The sequence below is a fragment of the Sceloporus occidentalis genome, unplaced genomic scaffold (genome assembly GCF_023333645.1).
Source record: "Sceloporus occidentalis isolate IW3139 unplaced genomic scaffold, rSceOcc1.0.p SCAF_2, whole genome shotgun sequence".
Classification (NCBI taxonomy): Eukaryota; Metazoa; Chordata; class Lepidosauria; order Squamata; family Phrynosomatidae; genus Sceloporus; species Sceloporus occidentalis.
In genome coordinates, this window is record NW_028316982.1 from 23,450,518 (window position 1) to 23,469,452 (window position 18,935).

At 42.4% G+C, this 18,935-nt stretch overlaps 1 protein-coding gene and 1 long non-coding RNA gene across 3 annotated transcripts in view; one reads left to right on the forward strand and one right to left on the reverse strand.

The window, feature by feature from the left end:
• LOC149318046 (uncharacterized) overlaps positions 1-3,467 on the reverse strand; it is a 45,597-nt gene extending 42,130 nt beyond the window's left edge. The window contains exon 1 of the long non-coding RNA XR_016279961.1: positions 3,008-3,467. This is a non-coding gene — a long non-coding RNA (uncharacterized LOC149318046). The remainder of the gene's footprint in view (positions 1-3,007) is intronic.
• SLITRK3 (SLIT and NTRK like family member 3) lies at positions 261-10,672 on the forward strand. 2 transcript variants are annotated; one of them, XM_089508912.1, is made up of 2 exons: positions 261-617; positions 6,402-10,672. In XM_089508912.1, exon 2 carries the CDS (start codon positions 6,422-6,424, stop codon positions 9,308-9,310), a length of 2,889 nt encoding a protein of 962 aa, XP_089365038.1. In that variant the 5' UTR covers positions 261-617; positions 6,402-6,421; the 3' UTR covers positions 9,311-10,672. The 2 variants fall into 2 exon arrangements, with proteins under 2 accessions (XP_089365038.1, XP_089365039.1); XM_089508913.1 differs by lacking the exon at positions 261-617 and adding an exon at positions 4,525-4,600.
• Positions 10,673-18,935: the final 8,263 nt, after the last annotated feature.

Below are 18,935 nucleotides of genomic sequence, written 5' to 3' on the forward strand. Positions count from 1 at the left end.
TTTCCCCCTTCCTCCAGCGGTCCTCCTCTCTAACGCCGGCGGGGGACGAAGCCAGCCAGCCTCCAGCCGCCCAGATGCAGGAGCCTTCGGGGCCGTCGGTGGGCTCCAGCCCCCTTGCCCCGTCCCTCCAGCCCCCCAAGAGCCTCCTCCTCCTCCTCCTCTTCGGGCGGAGAGGGGGCCGTCGGGGAGGCGCCTTGCTGGTGGTCTTGGCGCCATGACCCTCTGGGGACCCGCTCTTTCTTTGCGGACGAGGCTCTCCTTCTTCTTCTTCATCATCATCATCATCATCATCTGCTTCTTCTTCCTCGGCGGCACCAGGAGCCCTTCTTCTTCCTCCTCGGCCAAACTTGGCGAAAGGCAGGCTGAGGAGAGCTGGCGGGGGAGTGTCGGGGCTGGGGAGAGGCAGCAGCGTCCAAGCAGAGCCCAAAGGCTGGGGATTTCCATCCGGAGGGGATGAAGGCGGCCGGTGGAGGGCGAGGCTGAGGGGCCGAGGGGGCTCCCCCGCCTCCAGCCCTCCCTCCGATGGCGCTCCTGGCCCGGGAAGAAGAAGAGGCCACAGCGGAGGAGAGAGCCCGGCAGCCCTTCCTTCTCTGCGCCACCGCGGACCCTCGCCTTAGGTATCCGCCGACCTTCCTTCTCCCTCTTTCGCCCCTTGCTTTGTTTTCTTTGGCTCCCTTTGGTTTTGGGTGAGAGCGCGCTTAATCCGAGGCTGTTTGGGGCTGGTTTTGCCTTGGGATGGCGGCCTAGGGATGCTCTGGGTTGGGATGGCAAAGGAAGCCCCTCGCCTTCCCCTCCGAAGAATCCGGCGGGAAGCCAAGAAGAAGAGCCTGGCGCTGGCCTCCTTACCTCCCGCCGCCTCCAGGGCTGCCTCCAACCCTCATGCAAGGTTGCTATCCCTCCATGGATGCCCAAATCCGTGGCTGCTCAAGTCCCATTCAGTCCAGTGGCCTAGCAGATTGATGATGCCCTCTTAGATACAATGGCAAAATCGAGGTTTTCTTTTCGGTGTATGGATATATTCAAATATATTGAATATTTTTCAAGCAATGGCTGCTTGAATCTTTGGATAAAGAATCCGTGGATACAGAGAGCCAGCTTTACTTAGCTTTGTGGCCTTTTCTCTCCGTCTCCCTACCCACCCCCAACGAACCCCTGCCCCCCCCAAATACTCCCACTATAGACCCCCCCATTGAATCACACCACCCCCCACCTCATAGGAAAGACAAGGTTGCCCACCTCCCCTCAAAATGCCCCATTGGCAGGCAGAGGCAGAAAGAAGGAGGCAGCTTTCTGAGGAGAGAGCAGCATCGCTTCCTTGTTGCCACAGGGCACCTTGTCTTCTATTATAACTATTATTACTATCTATTGGGCGCTGCTCTTGTTGCTATCTGTAATAGGGGCCTTATCACACAGGGACTTCCATCCTGAAAATAGTGTTGGCATCCCAGAAAAGCAAGCCAGTTCACTAATGCTTATCACACACAGAGCACCACAACGGGTGAAAAACACATTACTTATGTGAGAAAGTGGGTAGAAAGCAAATTTGGTTTTTAGATAGATGAGGACAAATCCCGTTGATAGCTTGGAAATAACATCTTTGTGCTCTAAACTGTCATTTCCACAAGTGCACATGCTCTAGAGAGGGAAGGGAAGCCAGGGAGGAGAATCCTCTTTGTCCCAGAAGATGTTTCAGGGGAAGGCAGGCTGAGGTTTCCCTTTGCAAACTCCCATAAAACCACACACACACACACACACACACGAGAGAAAGAGGATGGGGCTGGTCCATAAACCTGCCTGATTTCAGTGAGGGCTGAAACTCCCAGATGCCCTCCTTTTCCAGGACGTATCCTCCATTTCTCCCTCCTGTACAGGAGGAATTCCAAAACATCCTCTGTGCCATCTCCTACCAGCAGTTCCCTTAGAGGCTGCAGGAGGAGGAGACCAGCTGCTCAAGGGAAAGAAGTTTGCGTGTTTGTGCCTACCTCTCCTTGGCACAGCAAAGGAACCATGGGAAATCTGGGAATAGGGAGAATCCCGCAGATGGTTTTCAGACTGCTGCAATTATGCAAAGGGAGCAAATTTGTGAATGAACTGGAAATGAAAACATGGTATTTTTGCAAAAATGTTTAAAGTAATAATAAGCAAATGTTATGGATCCACTTTCTGTTTGGATTCTAACTGGTTTGTGCACAGCGTCGTCTGAAAAGCAATTGCAAAATTGTCCCTAATGCCCTGGATGACCCTGCATTGGGACCAATTTAACCTTCCAATTTTCCCCATGTGATAATGTTAGAAGTGGGAAGAGGGCGACTTGGCTAGTTCTTTTGAGACTTCTTCACAGAATAGGGCTTTTTTTTTTTTTTGGAAGGGGGAGGACATGTCAGGCCAACTTCCCAGATTTCCAAGTGGCCCCAGCTAAGCAGAGTTTCCAAGACACCCAAGGAGAGGACTACCTGCTCCTCTTGTCTCCCCTTCAGGGGGAGGGAAGGATGGAAAAGCAGTGTTCCCAACCCCCATGAAATGGGAGAAGAAGACCCAGCTCTTCCCCATAACCCCCATGCCTTTCTGCCTCTCCCTGCCCTGGGTGAAGTCAGTTTCCAAGAGGAGACTGACATAACTGGGTGTGTGTGTGTGGGGGGGGATCTGGAATGGGCTTTTTGAGAAAGCATGTCCTTTCTCAAAGGGATGGGGGTTGGTGAGTTGAAAAGCTATAGGGAGGCCCAACAAACCTACAGCTCACTTTGAGGGAACTTGAGCTACAGAATGCAAAGGGATCTTGTAGCACCTTAGAGGCGTTAGGAGAGAACTGAAGGCATCTTCCTTCTAATGTTGGCTGGTGGGACTGGCTCTTGTGTGAAGGCAATCTTTCTTTCTTTCTTTCTTCTGTGCTCTAGAGAAGGCAGGAATCATCTGCCACCACCAGACACATTTGGTTTTTTAAAATAAAATAAAAAAATAACCCCTTGCTGCCTTGCTTTCTAGAGAAATCAAAATTGGGTTCATTTACCTTTTGGGCATCCTTTGTTGTCCTCTTCTTGGATCCAGGCTGACATTAGAGCAAGAGGTTTCTCCTTCTCTGGTGCCAGATGGTGCGTGGAAGCCAGAGCAATGTGGGCAAGTGGGGGCAATGAAACGGGGAGAGAAAAACAGGGGAAGGGGGGAGGAGAAAACCAGATGCATGGTAGGAGGGCTGATGCAGCGAAGAGGTTAAAATCCTATCCCTCTTTTCTTCTCTGTGGCAAAGCAAGACGTTAACTGCTCCCTTGTCACCCAGGTGGCTCTGACACTTGGCTAGGCGATTTAAAAAACAAAAAAGCTTGGAAGGAAACAGGCGCCTGTGAGATCTCATAAGGGGAGGACTGAAAGCTTTTCAGCTGTGTGTGTGAGAGAGAGGGGGGGGGATGGAGAGAGAAAGTGGGATAGACGGGAGAAATGGGGAAGAAAAAGAGGGTCTTCTTAGCTGAGTTCCCCTTCCCCACCCCAAGCTGCCTTTCCCCTTTATTCGCTCTGCTGGGACAGTTTAGGTCTGAGGGGGAACTGCTGGCGGTGGTTGGCGAGGGAACTGGCTAACTAAACCTCAGACTTTCTGAATCCAGAAGGATCCTTCTTGGCTGTGGACAGGGGGGCGGGTATCCTTCCCCTTAATGGCTGCAGCCCTCAAGGATTTGCTGGAATTTGCACATTGAGCGGCCCAGCCCAAGGGACAGTCCATATATATATATATATATATATATACATACATACATACCCTTCTTTATGGATTTCCCCCCCCCACACACACACACACACACAGGAGGAAGGAGGGATGTGACCACCCTCATCCCTGAATGATCCCTTGTCTTTTGGCCGCTCCTTCTTTCCCCCCAGGTCATCTCGGATTCCCCCACTTCCCCCCATAACTCCCCTCCCCCTCCTTCTTTCAAAGAGAGAGAGAGAGGAAGAGGGGGGTGGCAAACCCAGTACAGTCAGGGCTTTCCAAGCGCGCGCCCCCGACCTGGTGCCAAGCGCGTCCTCCTCCATTTGTTCCCCTTCCTTGAAGCTCAGATCCATGACGAGGAGGGGGGGGGATAAGCCTGATCCAGGGGCAAGAAGGCACACACAGAGACACACAGACCCACACACACGCAGACTGGTGGGAGGGAGAGGTAGCTGCCAAAGGGAGAAGCCCCTGACTGCTGAGCCTTCTGCCTGTCACAGACTTTCCCTCCCTCCTTTTCTGAAGATGCACTGGTGGTACCCAGGGAAGGTGGCGGCGACAGAACTAGGAGCTTGCAGCAGCAGCAGCAGCAGCAGCCCCCTTCGCCTCCCTCCTCCATTGACTGTGCCAGGCAGCATCTCTGCATCCTAAAGAAGCTCATTGCATTCCTAGCACGTCTCATCTTTGCTTGCTCGCCCCCCTCCTTTTGCCTCAGCCCTCAGCAGGAGTATAGAACCAGAACTGAGAGAAAGAGAGAAACCAGCAATCTTTTTTTAAAAAAAGGATAGCCTTTGAATTTCTGTATGTAGATTATATATATATATATATATATATATATATATATATGTGGGTTTCGATTTTTTTCCTCCTCTCCAAATGTGCTGAGATCTCTCCTTCAAGCCGGTAAGTACAGCCTCTTTCTGGATTTCTCCCTCCCTCCTCCCCATTCTCTCTTTGGATAGAAGATTGTGATTGTGATTGTGTGTGTGTGTGTGTGTGTGTGTAAAGGGGGTATTTGCTGAAAAGAACTTAAGTGGCTAATATGTATCTACAACCAGACAAAGAGCGAAAAGCAAATGCCCAAATAAGACTTCCCTTATTCTCCTGTTTCTCATTTAAAGCATAGCTGGTATTTTCCAAGGGACTCCTCTGGGTTTGTTTTGGGGTTTTTTGTTTTTGTTTTTTTGGTACGTTTGCAAATGTACAAAAACCCTTTGGTTTTGCTTTCCAATTTTTTTTTACACCCAGTCCATACTGCTTTTTCTCTTCATAAATATGTCCTTTTCTTATTCTGGGTTTTCTTTTATCCTAGTGGGAAAGGAGGAATTCCCTTCCCCTGCAAGGAGAGAGTGCAAGATAATCCATATCTGTGAGGCTGCTTTGCTACAAAGAGAGGAGAACTAAATGCCAGGACTGGCAATCCCTTTGAATGGCCAAAAGCAAGTAGGGCTGTACAGCTACCATTGTCAGGATTCGTAGTCTTTTAACAGCCATTTATTCCTCTGTGTTGGAATGAAAAGGAGTAAGGAAAGAAGTATCCCTTCCCCCCAATAGAGGAACCTGTGTAGGTCAGTGTATACCAGTCAACCTCCTCCAAATGGATTCTTTTATCAGCTTTTTACAGTAAAACAATAGTTATTTTTCCTGTAATTAGTGTAAAGGTATCTTTTTTTCTTACTTTCAGTCTCCCCCCCTCCTTTCTTCCAATGGATCACCTCTGAATGGTCCTAGAACCACCAGATGTTCTAGTTCAAAGACTCCCTCCTACACATACACATCCCCCACCAGCCTTTTGAATCCTTAGTCTTGAACTGTCACTTTCCCCATGGATACAGGGACAATATAAGCATGTGCTTCCCAAAGATTAATCATCTCTAAATGCTTTAATCAGCTGAAATGACTAATATGGAGTGTGCATTTATCTGATACTATACCAGTTGCATTAATCCATTCTGTGTGCTTGGAAGGAAAATAGGCTTTTTCTTTTTCTTTCTCCCCACACCCTTCCTGTTTGGAGACAAGTGTTGCTACTAACTATGTAGAGTGATAAAATCCCAGCTATGAACATTTCTAAAGGGATCAGAGACATGGCCAACTTGTTTGTCCCCTTCTACTATTGCAACGGTAAGCAAGTTGGTGATTTCCCCATAAGAATAAAACTAATTTGAAGGTTAAGTGTAGTTGTGTTTATGTTATCATAATCTATAGACTGATTATGTGTATCTCAAATAGAAAATAATATCTGTTCACTTCCTTTTTATTCTGATTGATGCAGAAGTAGAGGTGAGAACAAGATATACCTCATGCTCCTTGAGCATTGGTTATATCTGTATTAAAAAATGTTGTCATACATTTTACAATCTAGGGCCTGTATGTTTTATTTGCTTTTTTCATTATAATGTCATGAACCAAACAGCTTAAGGATGGTGGGTGGGTGAGTGAGTTAGTGAGTTAAGGACAAGAAGGCCATTGTATGATTAAGTGTTTCAGTATCACTCCCCCCTGCACCCAAAAAAGAAAGGTTCTGTGTAGCAATCTAGAATTTACTTTTTGAATGAACTTCAAAATAATCTAACAACCTTATTTTCCCATAATCAATTAGGTTGTTGATTTTTAAAAAATATATACTGATAAAACAATGACTGACTGTAATATATTTATCTGTTTTGTTTTTTGTTTGTTTGTTTTGTAAATTCTGCTGCAGTTTTATAATCCATCACAACCATGAAGTCTACAACAGCTGATCCACCCCGTAAAAGAAGGATGTTGTGGATTATTCTTCTAAGCACAATTGCTGTAGCATGGACTACACCTATTCCCTTGATAGAGGACTCAGAGGAAATTGAGGAACCTTGCTTTGATCCCTGTTACTGTGAAGTCAAAGAAAGCCTTTTTCATATACACTGCGACAACAAGGGATTTATAAATATTAGTCAGATAACAGAGTCATGGTCGAGACCTTTCAAACTTTACCTGCAGAGAAACTCCATGAGGAGATTATACACCAACAGTTTTCTCCATTTGAACAATGCTGTTTCTATTAACCTTGGGAACAACGCACTACAAGACATTCAGATAGGAGCCTTTAATGGGCTCAAAATTCTGAAGAGATTGTACCTGCATGAGAATAAATTAGACATTTTCAGAAACGATACTTTCCTGGGGTTGGAAAGTCTGGAATATCTGCAGGCAGATTATAATGTCATTAAGCGGATTGAAAGTGGGGCATTTCGAAATCTGAGCAAACTTCGGGTTCTTATATTAAATGACAACCTTATTCCCATGCTGCCCACAAATTTATTTAAGTCTGTGTCCTTAACTCACTTGGACTTGCGTGGAAACAGGTTGAAAGTGCTTTCATACCGAGGAATGCTTGATCATATTGGCAGGAGCCTGATGGAAATCCAGTTGGAAGAGAATCCTTGGAACTGTACTTGTGAGATTGTTCAGCTAAAAAGCTGGCTTGAACGTATACCTTACACTGCCCTTGTGGGAGACATAACCTGTGAGACTCCTTTCCACTTCCATGGTAAGGACCTGAGGGAAATTAAAAGAAATAAACTCTGTCCTATGCTATCTGACTCAGAGCTGGTCAGCATTGGTGTCCCACAGCTGCCATCAAGCAAGGAGAATGCATGGCCTACTAAGCCTTCTTCTATGTTGTCCTCCTTCCATTTCACTGCTTCTTCTGTTGAATACAAAACCTCCATTAAGCAGCTGAAGCCTACAAAACAGCCCAGGGCACACAAGCCACCCCCTACTCCTCGAGGCCTATTCCCTGGACCTAACCAGGCTCCCGTTGCTGCATATCAGACTAGGCCTCCTATCCCCATCATATGCCCTACTGGCTGCTCCTGCAATTTGCACATCAATGATTTGGGTCTGACTGTCAACTGCAAGGAAAGGGGGTTCCATAATATTTCTGAGCTCCTTCCCAGGCCTGTTAATGCCAAGAAACTGTATCTGAGTGGAAATTTGATACAGAAAATTTACCGTTCTGATTTCTGGAATTTTTCTTCCTTGGATCTCTTGCATCTTGGGAACAATCGGATCTCCTATGTTCAGGACGGGGCATTTATTAATCTGCCCAATCTGAAGAGTCTATACCTGAACGGCAATGACATTGAGAAGCTGACTCCGGGCATGTTTAGGGGCTTGCAGAGCTTGCATTACCTGTACTTTGAGTACAATCAGATCAGGGAGATCCAGCCTGCTGCCTTCAGTCTCATGCCAAACCTGCAGCTGCTCTTCCTCAATGACAATCTTCTGAGGACCCTGCCTACTGATGCCTTTGCTGGCACCTCCTTGGCCAGGCTCAACCTGAGGAACAACAAATTCCTGTACTTGCCTGTGGCTGGTGTGCTGGAACACCTCAACGCCATTGTACAGATTGACTTGAAGCTCAACCCCTGGGACTGCACATGTGACCTAGTGCCTCTCAAGCAGTGGATTGAGACCATCAGTTCCGTCATTATGGTGGGGGAAGTTCATTGTGCCAGCCCAGAGAACCTAACCAACAGAGATATCCGCTCTGTCGAGCTGGAGATGTTGTGCCCAGAAATGATGCATGCTGCTGCTGCTGCCTCACCAGCCCCACCAGCATCGGGTTACCCTAGTCCCACTAGTCCCTCACCATACGAGCTCCCCCCAGCTGGAGGAGGCCCAGTCCCTCTCTCTGTGCTCATTCTCAGTCTACTCGTACTGTTCTTCTCTGCAGTCTTCACTGCTGCGGGCCTTTTTGCCTTTGTCCTTCGCCGACGGCGCAAGAAGCTGCCCTTCCGGAACAAGCAGCGGCAAGAGGCCCTTGACTTAACAGGCATCCAAGTGCAGTGCCACCATCTGTTTGAGGAGGGAGGAGGTGGCGGAGGTGGGGGGATCAGTGCCTCCCCAGAGAAGGCACCCCCAGTGGGCCATGTTTATGACTACATCCCTCACCCAGTAACCCAGATGTGCAACAACCCCATCTACAAGCCACGTGAGGAGGATGAAGTGGTGGCAGGGGAGCCTGGGCAACCTGGGGACATGCTTCTGGGAGGTGGAGGTGGTGGCTGTGCAGGGGAACAATTTGTCGACCCCACTAAGGACAGCGGGAGCAGTAGCTGCTATAGGACCTTGCTGGAGAAGGAGAAGGAGTGGAGCTTGGCTGTGTCCAGCTCACAACTCAACACCATAGTGACCACCAACCATCATCCCCATCCCCACCAACCTGGAGGGGGAATTGGTGTGGGGTTGCCTCTCATGGGGGAATTAGCACTGGTGCCGCCTGTCTTCCATCATGAGAAGAATGGTGGGGTGGTTCTATTCCCCCCTAGTGGTGCCGTTTTAGACAGCAGGGAGAGGCCACCCTTAGCCCCTCCATGCACAGTGGGCTTTGTGGACTGCCTCTATGGCACAGTGCCCAAATTAAAGGAACTGCACGTCCATCCCCCTGGCATGCAATACCCAGACCTGCAGCAAGACGCCAGGCTGAAAGAAACCCTACTCTTCTCGGCTGGTAAGGGCTTCCCAGACCATCACCAAACCCCCCAAAGTGAATACCTCGAGTTAAGGGCCAAACTCCAAACCAAGCCGGATTACCTCGAAGTCCTGGAGAAGACCACTTATAGGTTTTAAAAATGTCTAGCTTTTACAGCCAAATCCCAGCCCCCAGCCCTCCACACACCGTCCTTGGTCCCAATCCTCTCCTCTCACTTTCCTCTCCCCAGACCATCGCATGCTGATACTAGAGGATACAGCTCTGTGCTTTCCCCCTGCCAGATGTTGGTTTGGAGGAGGGGCCCAACTCAGATGATCATTAATCGATAAAGTGCCTTTGCAGACTTTTGCCAGCAGATGTTAATCAATCATTATTTTTTTATACTGAAAAAGAAAAAAAAGCTGAGACTTTGACTGTGCCATGTTGTCTAAGGTATAAGAATATTATTATATTAATTAGTATCATGGGGGATCTTCGTCTCGATCCTGACACAGTAAATTCATTGTGTATTGCGCTATCTCTCTCTTGCGTGCGCACTTTTTTTTGTTGTAGGTTTTTTTAAAAAAACAAAAATACAAACCCTTCCATTCATCTTTTTATGTTGGGGGAGGGAGGTGGACTTAAAGACAGCATTCTTTTGTGGCTTTGTTTCTTCTTTCCCTCACCATGGCACAGATTTCTGTACATTTATTTAAAAGAAAACAAAGGGGAAGGGGAAATAACAACAAAAATGCAGTTTGCTGCATGTCTGGAAACTGCAGTAGGGGAGGGGGGTATTTTTGAATGTTCTCACTCTCTTGTCTTTCTCTCTTTCTCTCACCTCCATGCAGACAGATCCACATATACCCAAATATGAATCCCCAGCCCTCCCCAGCCTGCTTCATAGCCATTCCAGTTTGCTTGTACTCCTTCTGTTCTCTTTTTTTTTTCTTTTGCCCCCTTCCCCTTAAAGTGGGTGCCACCGTAAATTCTCCTCCCTTTTGCAGAAGGGAGACCAGAGACTTATTGCTTACCAGAAATCTGCATCTTAAGTAAAAAAAAAAAAATCCTTTATTTGTTCAATCTTGTGGCTTTCTTATACTAAAGGAAAAGTTGTTAGCATCTTATTTAGTTGGTGGTGGTGGTGGGATTAAGGGACACTTCCCTTTAAAATCAAAGCGACTCCAGCCTAATAGTTATATACAGGTGGGGGAAGGAAAAGAAAACTTACTGGGTACCTATCACAAACATTTCTATTGAAGAGGCACTGTTAACATTTTCTCTTTCTCTCCTCTTTGCTCACACACTCAAACACACACACACAGAAATTCAAATGTGCATATATTTATTCTGTACTTTCAAGTGAATATAAATTGTAAAGGTAATGTTTAATCATTGTACAGTGATGCGTCTGGTATAGCTTTCCTAATAAAACATTTTGGAAAAAAATAGATATATACTAGAAGATAAAAAGCTTGAATTTTAAAACTCCAGCTATACCCTTTTCCTTCCAGTGCTTTCTTTATTTTCTTTAAGCCCCATGTTGTTTTATTAATACTAGTACAATTCACTGTGATGTTTAACAAAATATATAACAGAAATAGTAATTTGCTGAATTTTTGTTCTATCAAAATACTATTCTGGACTTGGAAATCTCATTTTCAGTCTCTCTCTTTCTCTTTCTCCTCTCTTTCCTCTTCCTTTTCTTCTTCCATTTTAATTTCTTGTGTTTCTATTTTAGTGAGTTTCCCCCTCATAGATGAAAATATGCAATAGACTTTTTTAAATGATCATTTTACTACTAGGCCTGTTTATGTCGCATTGTAAGGAAGTGGGGAAACATACTAGACATCTCCCCCCACCTCCCCGGGCAGTTTAAATTGGGGTACAGTATTTAAAAGTGCACAGAAAAAGATGTATTTCTATATAGAGGGATAAAGAATGGTGGGTATAAACTCCTACATTCAGAAAAAAAATGTTTGGCATGTTTTGAATGATACTTAAAACATTGGAGAAAATTAGGCCTAATATCGCAGATCCAGCCTTTTGATTTTCTTATCTCCTAACTGCTTTACTGAGAACTGAGCTAAGGATGGGATGACGAAGTGGTTTTTCCTATGTATGGTGTGGAGTTTTAATTTATTATCTTTCTGTCTGTCTGTCTTTCCTTCCTTTTATTTGGCAGTTGGTATGATGTTGCTTAATTGACTGGCTGGAGCTTATTATTTTTAACCCTTTTGCTTAGAATGAAAAACCAAAGAAGAAGGGGAGGGTTGTTTGTTTATTTCATTTCTTTCCAAGGTATCTAGCTGGTATCTTGTTTCTTGTAGAACTGGGTTGACACATGAATAGAGCCGAAGGAAAAAAGCTTTGTTTGGTGGAGGAAAAAAACCATCCAATATGGCCAGTAGATGGCGTCCGAGCTCCAGCAATTGCCGCACAGAGACCAGAGGTTACTTTTGAATTGTGCACAGCCCATCCGGTGCTTTCCGCTTGGACTCCCGAATCTGCCCTTAATAGAAAATCATCACGTTGAATGTAATTCACCAGACGTCACTAATGCCTTACATCGAGATAGAGATCAAATTAAAGGGGAAATGTGGATATTAGCTCCTTTCGTGTGTACAGATATGATGGGGCAAAATCCATATTCTGAAGATTTCAAGCAATGATTTTTATATTTATATAGAGATATACACACCTACAGAAAGAAAGGGAAATGTATTTAAAAATAAACTAAATTTTAAAAATCTATTTATTTGTCTTACTAAAAAGAATGTTACCCAGGGGGAATGAAATGTTTTTACTGCAGAGGAATGAAAAATACAGCTGCCTCCAATGCTCTTGTATCATATTGTTGTTGTTATAGTTTTGTTAAGGAATCACTGCACAAACTGAAGCTTTGGGAGCAAAATAAGAATTCATCCACTCCATAATCTCATATACATGGTAATCATTCCTGTTGAAAACAGTCTCTCCATTTTTAAGTAATAAATATTTTAAAAAGCTGGTATATACATAAGATTACGCAGATGCACAGACACAGCCATCCTAAAATTTGTAATGATCCACAAACCAGTAATGAAATGAAAATTTTAGCCAGTTTATTCCTAATGAAATTGTTGACATTAATTCAGTTTATATACAAATGTCCCACTTTTACAGGCTAGAGATTCACAACAGACATGCCTCAATTACTGAATTAAACATTTAGGTTCTGCTGACCCAGGCTGTGGGTATGAAATTGGCATATTTGTCTAATTCAAATTTTATGTTGCTTACCATTATTAATGATTGATTAAGTGGTTTACTGGCAGTAAAAATAAAAACACTTTCGTCTGCCTTGTGCAATCTGCCCTTTACGCAGGACACACTGAAATAAAATCAGCTAATGCACATGTAGTTTTCCACAAACTGTGCTTCTTACACTGTGGTCATGAGCAGGGCTAGATTAATCATTATGCAAAGTATGCTATAAAACAGGGATCTACCCACACTTGATGCCTTGCATCCATGTACTCTGATGAATGGGCCTATGTTTGAATGCAGGTTTAGGTCGTTGGCTTTTCTAATCCAGTATCTTCTACTCTGCAGCCATTCTCCAGGGTTTTTCCCACTCTTCTACCCAAGACCACTGGACATATGAGAGATTGAACCTGGACCCTTCTGCATGTAAAGCATGTAGATCAATGAAGACCTAACCTCACTCAGAAAAGCACTTACAGGTATTGATCCAGGGACTTTTCATATCTTTAATTATATATGATAAGTTCTACTTTATAGAAACTTGCTTACACAGCCCCTATTGGATTCCATTAAAATCCTAGAGTGTTGAAAATTACCCTATAGAAAGAAACATAATCCATATTCCTAGATGTAAAAAGACTGTAATATTGGGACTGTAGCTTGAGTTCTATCAGGGACACAATAGGACAGGGAACATGGGAATAACAATATAGGCAGGTAATTATGAGAGCGAAATCTGTGTAAAATTATGGATCATGGGTTAAAATATACAGATGCTTCTCATTTTAAGCCCTTGTCGCTGATTTATACCCCAAAGTGCCCAAACATGTCCTACACATTCTTAGTATACCTGAATTTCAGATACTGAAACATCTACATAAATCTTTCAGTCATTTTCATCTTACTAAGTTATAAAACATATCAAGCAAGTAAGGTTTCATGTTGTTTTCTTATTGCATTAAACATAAAACATTTTAAAAAATGATGGGTAGATAAGCATGCATGAAAAAGCAGTATAAACCAGAAAATTCAAGGGTAGATACTTTGAAGGACAGTCATTTTGCATTCAGTTGACAATGTTGCATGTGTAAACATTGTTCAATACTGTAGAGAATGGGATAAACACCAGATTTTACCATGGCAAGGTGCTCCACCCATTTGGGAAACATATTTTTCATCAAGAATAGCACATATCAAAACCAGGAAAAGGTTGTAAATAATATTTATATTTTGTTTATATTATCAATCGCAAAAACATTTCAACTGAAATATAAGGAACAATTTTCACCTGGAATAGTGAAGCAATTATTCAGTGGAAATAAATTTATGAGATTGGAATTTTGTATTAAAAGATATACTTTTTTAGCTAATACGTTGTTATATCAATTTTTTGGTTTCCTTGCTTAGATGGTTTCTGTCTCTTGTGTGTTACAAAATCTGCTATGTGTAAGGAGGCTGCATATACAGCTCCAATATTCATCTGATTTTATTGGTTTACATTTCTGTTGGGATTGAGTTGCTGATGGACAGAGCTGATGTTGCTCATTTCTCTAAAGTGGGCTGTGGCATCACTGCTGACTTTCATTAATCTGAATGAAGGATAATTAGTGGAGATGATTATCACTATTAGCTTTATTGTTAGAAAGTCATAATGGCATGGATCGAAGGACTGGAGAGGGCAAAATTGTATGCATCCATGGAGAAAATGAAGAAGATGCTTCCAAATGAAGGAGTATAGATGGCTCTGTGTGCGTGTGTGCGTGCATGCATATGTGTGAATGTGTGTTGATGAGCATGCTTCTTCTGCAAGCAGTTGCAGTTGTCAATCAGTACTTGTGCTAAATATCATATTTTAGAGTTCAATTTTCTAAAGTGTTGCTTTTTATTCTAACCTCATTGAAAAGTGTGATAATCCTAACTGGGGGAGGAGGTGTAGACTGGTCAACAGATGGGGGTGGTGGAGAAATGTCAGTTGCTTAGCAACCATGGCATGCATCCCTGCAATCCTCCTCACCATAGCTATGTAAGAAGTACAGACATCATAAGGATTAAAAAGTGGGCCACCTAAGCAGATTCATATCATACTTTAGGAAGGGTATGTTTGTAGAGCATTGGTGGAAAAGGCAATTTGATGATAGCTGCAGTGGTGGGCTATAACCATGATGGTATTAACAGCAAAAACCATATTGTAATATTTTCTTTCTGTTTTTTGTATGTTAACATTCTTCTATGTTTTTGATCCATAAAATGTGGACAGGAGTCCATATTTGGAATTTTGCCTGCCAGCTACATGCCCTTGTATTAGATTATATTGGTGGATATCAATACCTGTAGATGGAACGAAAGATCCTGGGCAATTTTAGCATTTGGAAGGGGAGGAAAAAAGAGAATAAGATTTGACTTTTTATTGTTTATTCTTTGTGTGCCATCTCTCTGTGTGTACAGTAAAATTCTGTTCATGCATGTAAGAAAAAAAGTACATCTTGAGATATTTAATGATGCTACAGAAGAAAGTGGAAAGACAGTCTTGCATAATTTTTTGTGGGTTTTTTCGGGTTATGTGGCCATGTTCTAGAAGAGTTTATTCCTGATGTTTCACCAGTATCTGTGGCTGGCATCTTCAGAGAAATCTTCATTTCTCTGAAGATGCCAGCCTCAGATGCTGGCTACAGACGCCAGCCACAGATGCTGGTGAAACGTCAGGAATAAACTCTTCTAGAACATGGCCACGTAGCCCCAAAAAAAAAAAAAAAAAAAAAAAAAAAAAAAAAAAAAACCCACACACACACAAAAAACTATGGATGATGGCCATGAAAGCCTTCGACTTCACACAGTCTTGATTTTTTTCCATTGCCAGCCAAAAGAGTATAAGCAGAATAAGCAATCTATGTATCTTTCATCAAATGAATAGAATGATTTTGAGTTTTAGTCACATGTCAGTCTGATTCTCCATGTGAGTAAGATTGGAGGTTGAGCAAATTTTTTTTGAAAAACAAAACAGCATGGTTCTCCTGCACTTTATGAATAAATATTAAAATGATGTCAGTAGATTTAGTATCCCACCCAGTAATGGAATACTGGTGTGTCTACAAAAATGCTGTTGATTTAATAAGTAAAAAATGCTGACTGATAACCTACAGACTGTTGATTCAGTACAGTTTTAAGCAAAGGTTCATGTTGAAGTATCCATTGTTGGCTGAGAAAAGGTAATCTTTGGAGTACTCTGTAGGTTATGACAGTGTTTGGGGTACTCAGAGTATGGTACATAGGAACTGATGAGAGTCTATCAAGGTTAAAACATAAGTGTCGTGTATGTAAGCTTTTTATCCTCTTACTAAATGCATATACATTTATATATTATCCTGAATTTGAGGCAGGTCACAGTTTTAAATAATCATTTACCATAGGGGTGGGCCAGTTATGGTCCTCATTGCCTCACTGGTTTTCAAAATAGCAGCAAGAGGCAGACAAAATTCATAATATGCAGGGTTGAGAATCAGGAAGTAGCTATTAACAAGTTCTATCTAAATACCAAATGAAAGTACAGTATTGATTTCCTTCAACTTAGGTACTGAACACACAGGTGAGATACCACAGGCCAGCTCCATGGTATCCCGTCCATATATCTGACCTGTCCCTATCCCGAAGTGCTTACCTAGGCCAACACAGTGATGGGCAGGTGTTCACCTCTGATCACTGTAAAGTCTCCTGCCACAATCCATATGAGTGGAAACAGGGAGTCTGGCTTCACACACATGGTCAGGTATTCCCTTCCTAACCAAGACAACACCATCCAGGGTGAATATAGACTTTTTGGCCAATCTTACAGCCCCTTAGTAATGTATTTTTTTCTGTAACATTCACATACTGTACACATTTAAAAATGGGCATACATTTCTGTTTTCGTGAAGGGCCCACACTCCAAAATACAGGATATTTCAACATTTTTTTCAAAAGTCTGTATAAAAGGAAGATTTCCCAACTCTCAAATAGGGGATATCCCTTATTATAAGGATGCCTGGCAGTTCAATAAGGGACAACCTTTCTGGGCCTCAAATAAGGGCTGTGCCATATAATAAGGGACATGTGGCAAACCTAGGTCCTTATGATTAACCTTAACCAGCATAGCCAATGGTCAGGTCTGATGAGAGCTGCAGATCAACATGTGGGGAGCCACAATTTCTGGTGGGATTCTATAAAATAGGCATCATGCAAAAGAATCAGAAAGGGAAGAAACAAATGAAGTTAGCTGTGGCAATTGAATAAGAGAGTTCTGGGAGAGAAGAACCAAGTGGCAATTGTTTCTAGCCAGACTGAGGCAAGGTTCCTTGTCACTTCTTGCTCAAGTTGTTTGAATTTCATTTGTTGAACAATTACCCAGGAAATTCAGTTTTCTGATACATCCTTTGATGTTAGCAGCAGTCAATTAAAATAGCTCTGAGTTAGCCATCTCTTTTGCAGACTTTTTTTGAACATTCTAAAGTGCTATATGAATGCAAAAATGACCATTACAAAAGATTATTAGCACATGGAAAAAACGTCATACTCATTTCCCATTCTTACCCTAAAGAAAATCTCTTAGCAAAGCTGTTTTGGGGAGAAGGATATACATTTCCAATAATTTTCTGTAAACACTTATTATTAATATTTGAGTCAACATTACTATAAATAAATAAGATGGCTGAGGAAAGAGCTAATCACTGGAAAAAAGTGTAGAAAGTACAGTATACTAGAATACTAAAGCTGTGATCGTGATAGGTTTTAGGGTTAAGATTCAATTACTTGACAACCACGTTGTTAACTAATTAATGTTTGTTCAACTAGTGTTCTGTTAATTGTAAACTTTGTTATGCTGTGTATACAAAACATGAATTTAGTTTTGGCTCTGTTTCACTTGTTTTCATGATACATGATTCACAGAGGAAAACTACATATATATATATATATATATATATATATATATATATTAAAATTCCCACAGATATGTAATTTAATTCATTTTTATTTTGTTCATTTATCCTACATTTCATTCCCTTAAATTCACAGGGGCAAGCAGTGATTTATATTGAGAAATATAATGCAGGCCTGCAGTGAACCCCCCCCCCCCCCCCCATATTGCAGCTGTCTAATGTTTTTGGGTGCTGAATTAAAAACATAATTAAAATATCATAGCACACATAGTTCTTTCACAAATTCAGTATTTTCATCAATTCTGTTGTTATTCAGCTTTGATTAAATGCAAGTGCTAATGCTGACCATTGTAATTTCTTTTAGTGCTTTTGGATGGATTCTTTTTTGTCAGTGAATTGAAATATTTTGAAAGTCTATTAGAAGACTTCAACTCTTTTCTTACTCTTTGCAGAATAATTCTTTGCAGAATCAATTCATACAAGTCATAGATTACAACCAAGAAAAATAAAAACAAGTTGTAAAAAAACCTCGATGGCTGCATCTGCACTGCAGAAATAATCCAGTTTGACACCACTTTAACTGTCATGGCTCAGTGCTATGGAATTCTAGGTTTGTTGTGGCACCAGAGCTCTCTGATAGAAAAAGTTATGTGTCTCAGAAAACTGCAATTCCTAGAGTTTTGTAGCATTATGCCCTGGCAATTAAAGTGGTGTCAAACTAGATTACTTTTGCACTGTGGACGCAGCCTTTGTGATAGAGAAAATCTGAGGTCTCTTTTGAATTCAGAATGCAAAATTCTTATAAAATCAGCACACAGTTTTTAAAAGTTTATATGACTCTCAATTTGACAAGCCTGTGTAATTAATGTAACACTAAACATCTTTTTGAACTTCAAAATTTTTAAAGCTCTAAGAAAAATCTTTCTATTCTAGAAGAATTACATTGAAATGCTAGAAAATGTTGACTCAAATGTGAGACAAATTATGCTCACAAAGACAAACTGGAAACTATGTGGTGGAGCACCTACCGTACTTTGTTATGCAGATAGTTCATAACAGGTTCATTTTGTAGCTCTTCACTTAAAAGATTCTCACCATGGGAAAGCTATCTCTGTGAGAACGGGGAAAAGTGGTAGTAGAGTTAGGCAAGACAGGGCTAGGTAGACTAATGTTCTAACAAGAAATTACATACACACACACACACACACACCAGCTGCACCCAATCCTTGAGATGTTAGACTGGGTGATGGTGAAACGTGCCTTAGTAACATTCCAATTGGGTTACGTTAATGCATGTGGCTGTTGATCTGTTTTCAGGCACAATTAAAAGTGCTGGTGTTGACCTATATAGCCTTATACAGCTCAGGCCCAGGTTCTTTTAGGAACCACATTACCCCATATGAGCCTGCCCACACTTTTAAGATCTGTATTGAAGGCACATCTCTCTATCCCACCTCCTTTACAGTCACTGTTTGTGGCACATCTCTGTATGGGGGAGAAGGCCTTCTCTGTAGATGCTCCCAAAGAGGAGGGAACTCCCTAGGGAAACTGGAATGGTTCCTTCTTTGTTGCTCTTTCAGAGGCAGTTTAACACATTTTTTCCCAATAAGTCTTGGAAATAAATTTT

Bases quoted from the DNA above. Each gene is read 5' to 3' on its own strand.
- SLITRK3 (XM_089508912.1), top strand. From the start codon at position 6,422: ATGAAGTCTACAACAGCTGATCCACCCCGTAAAAGAAGGATGTTGTGG.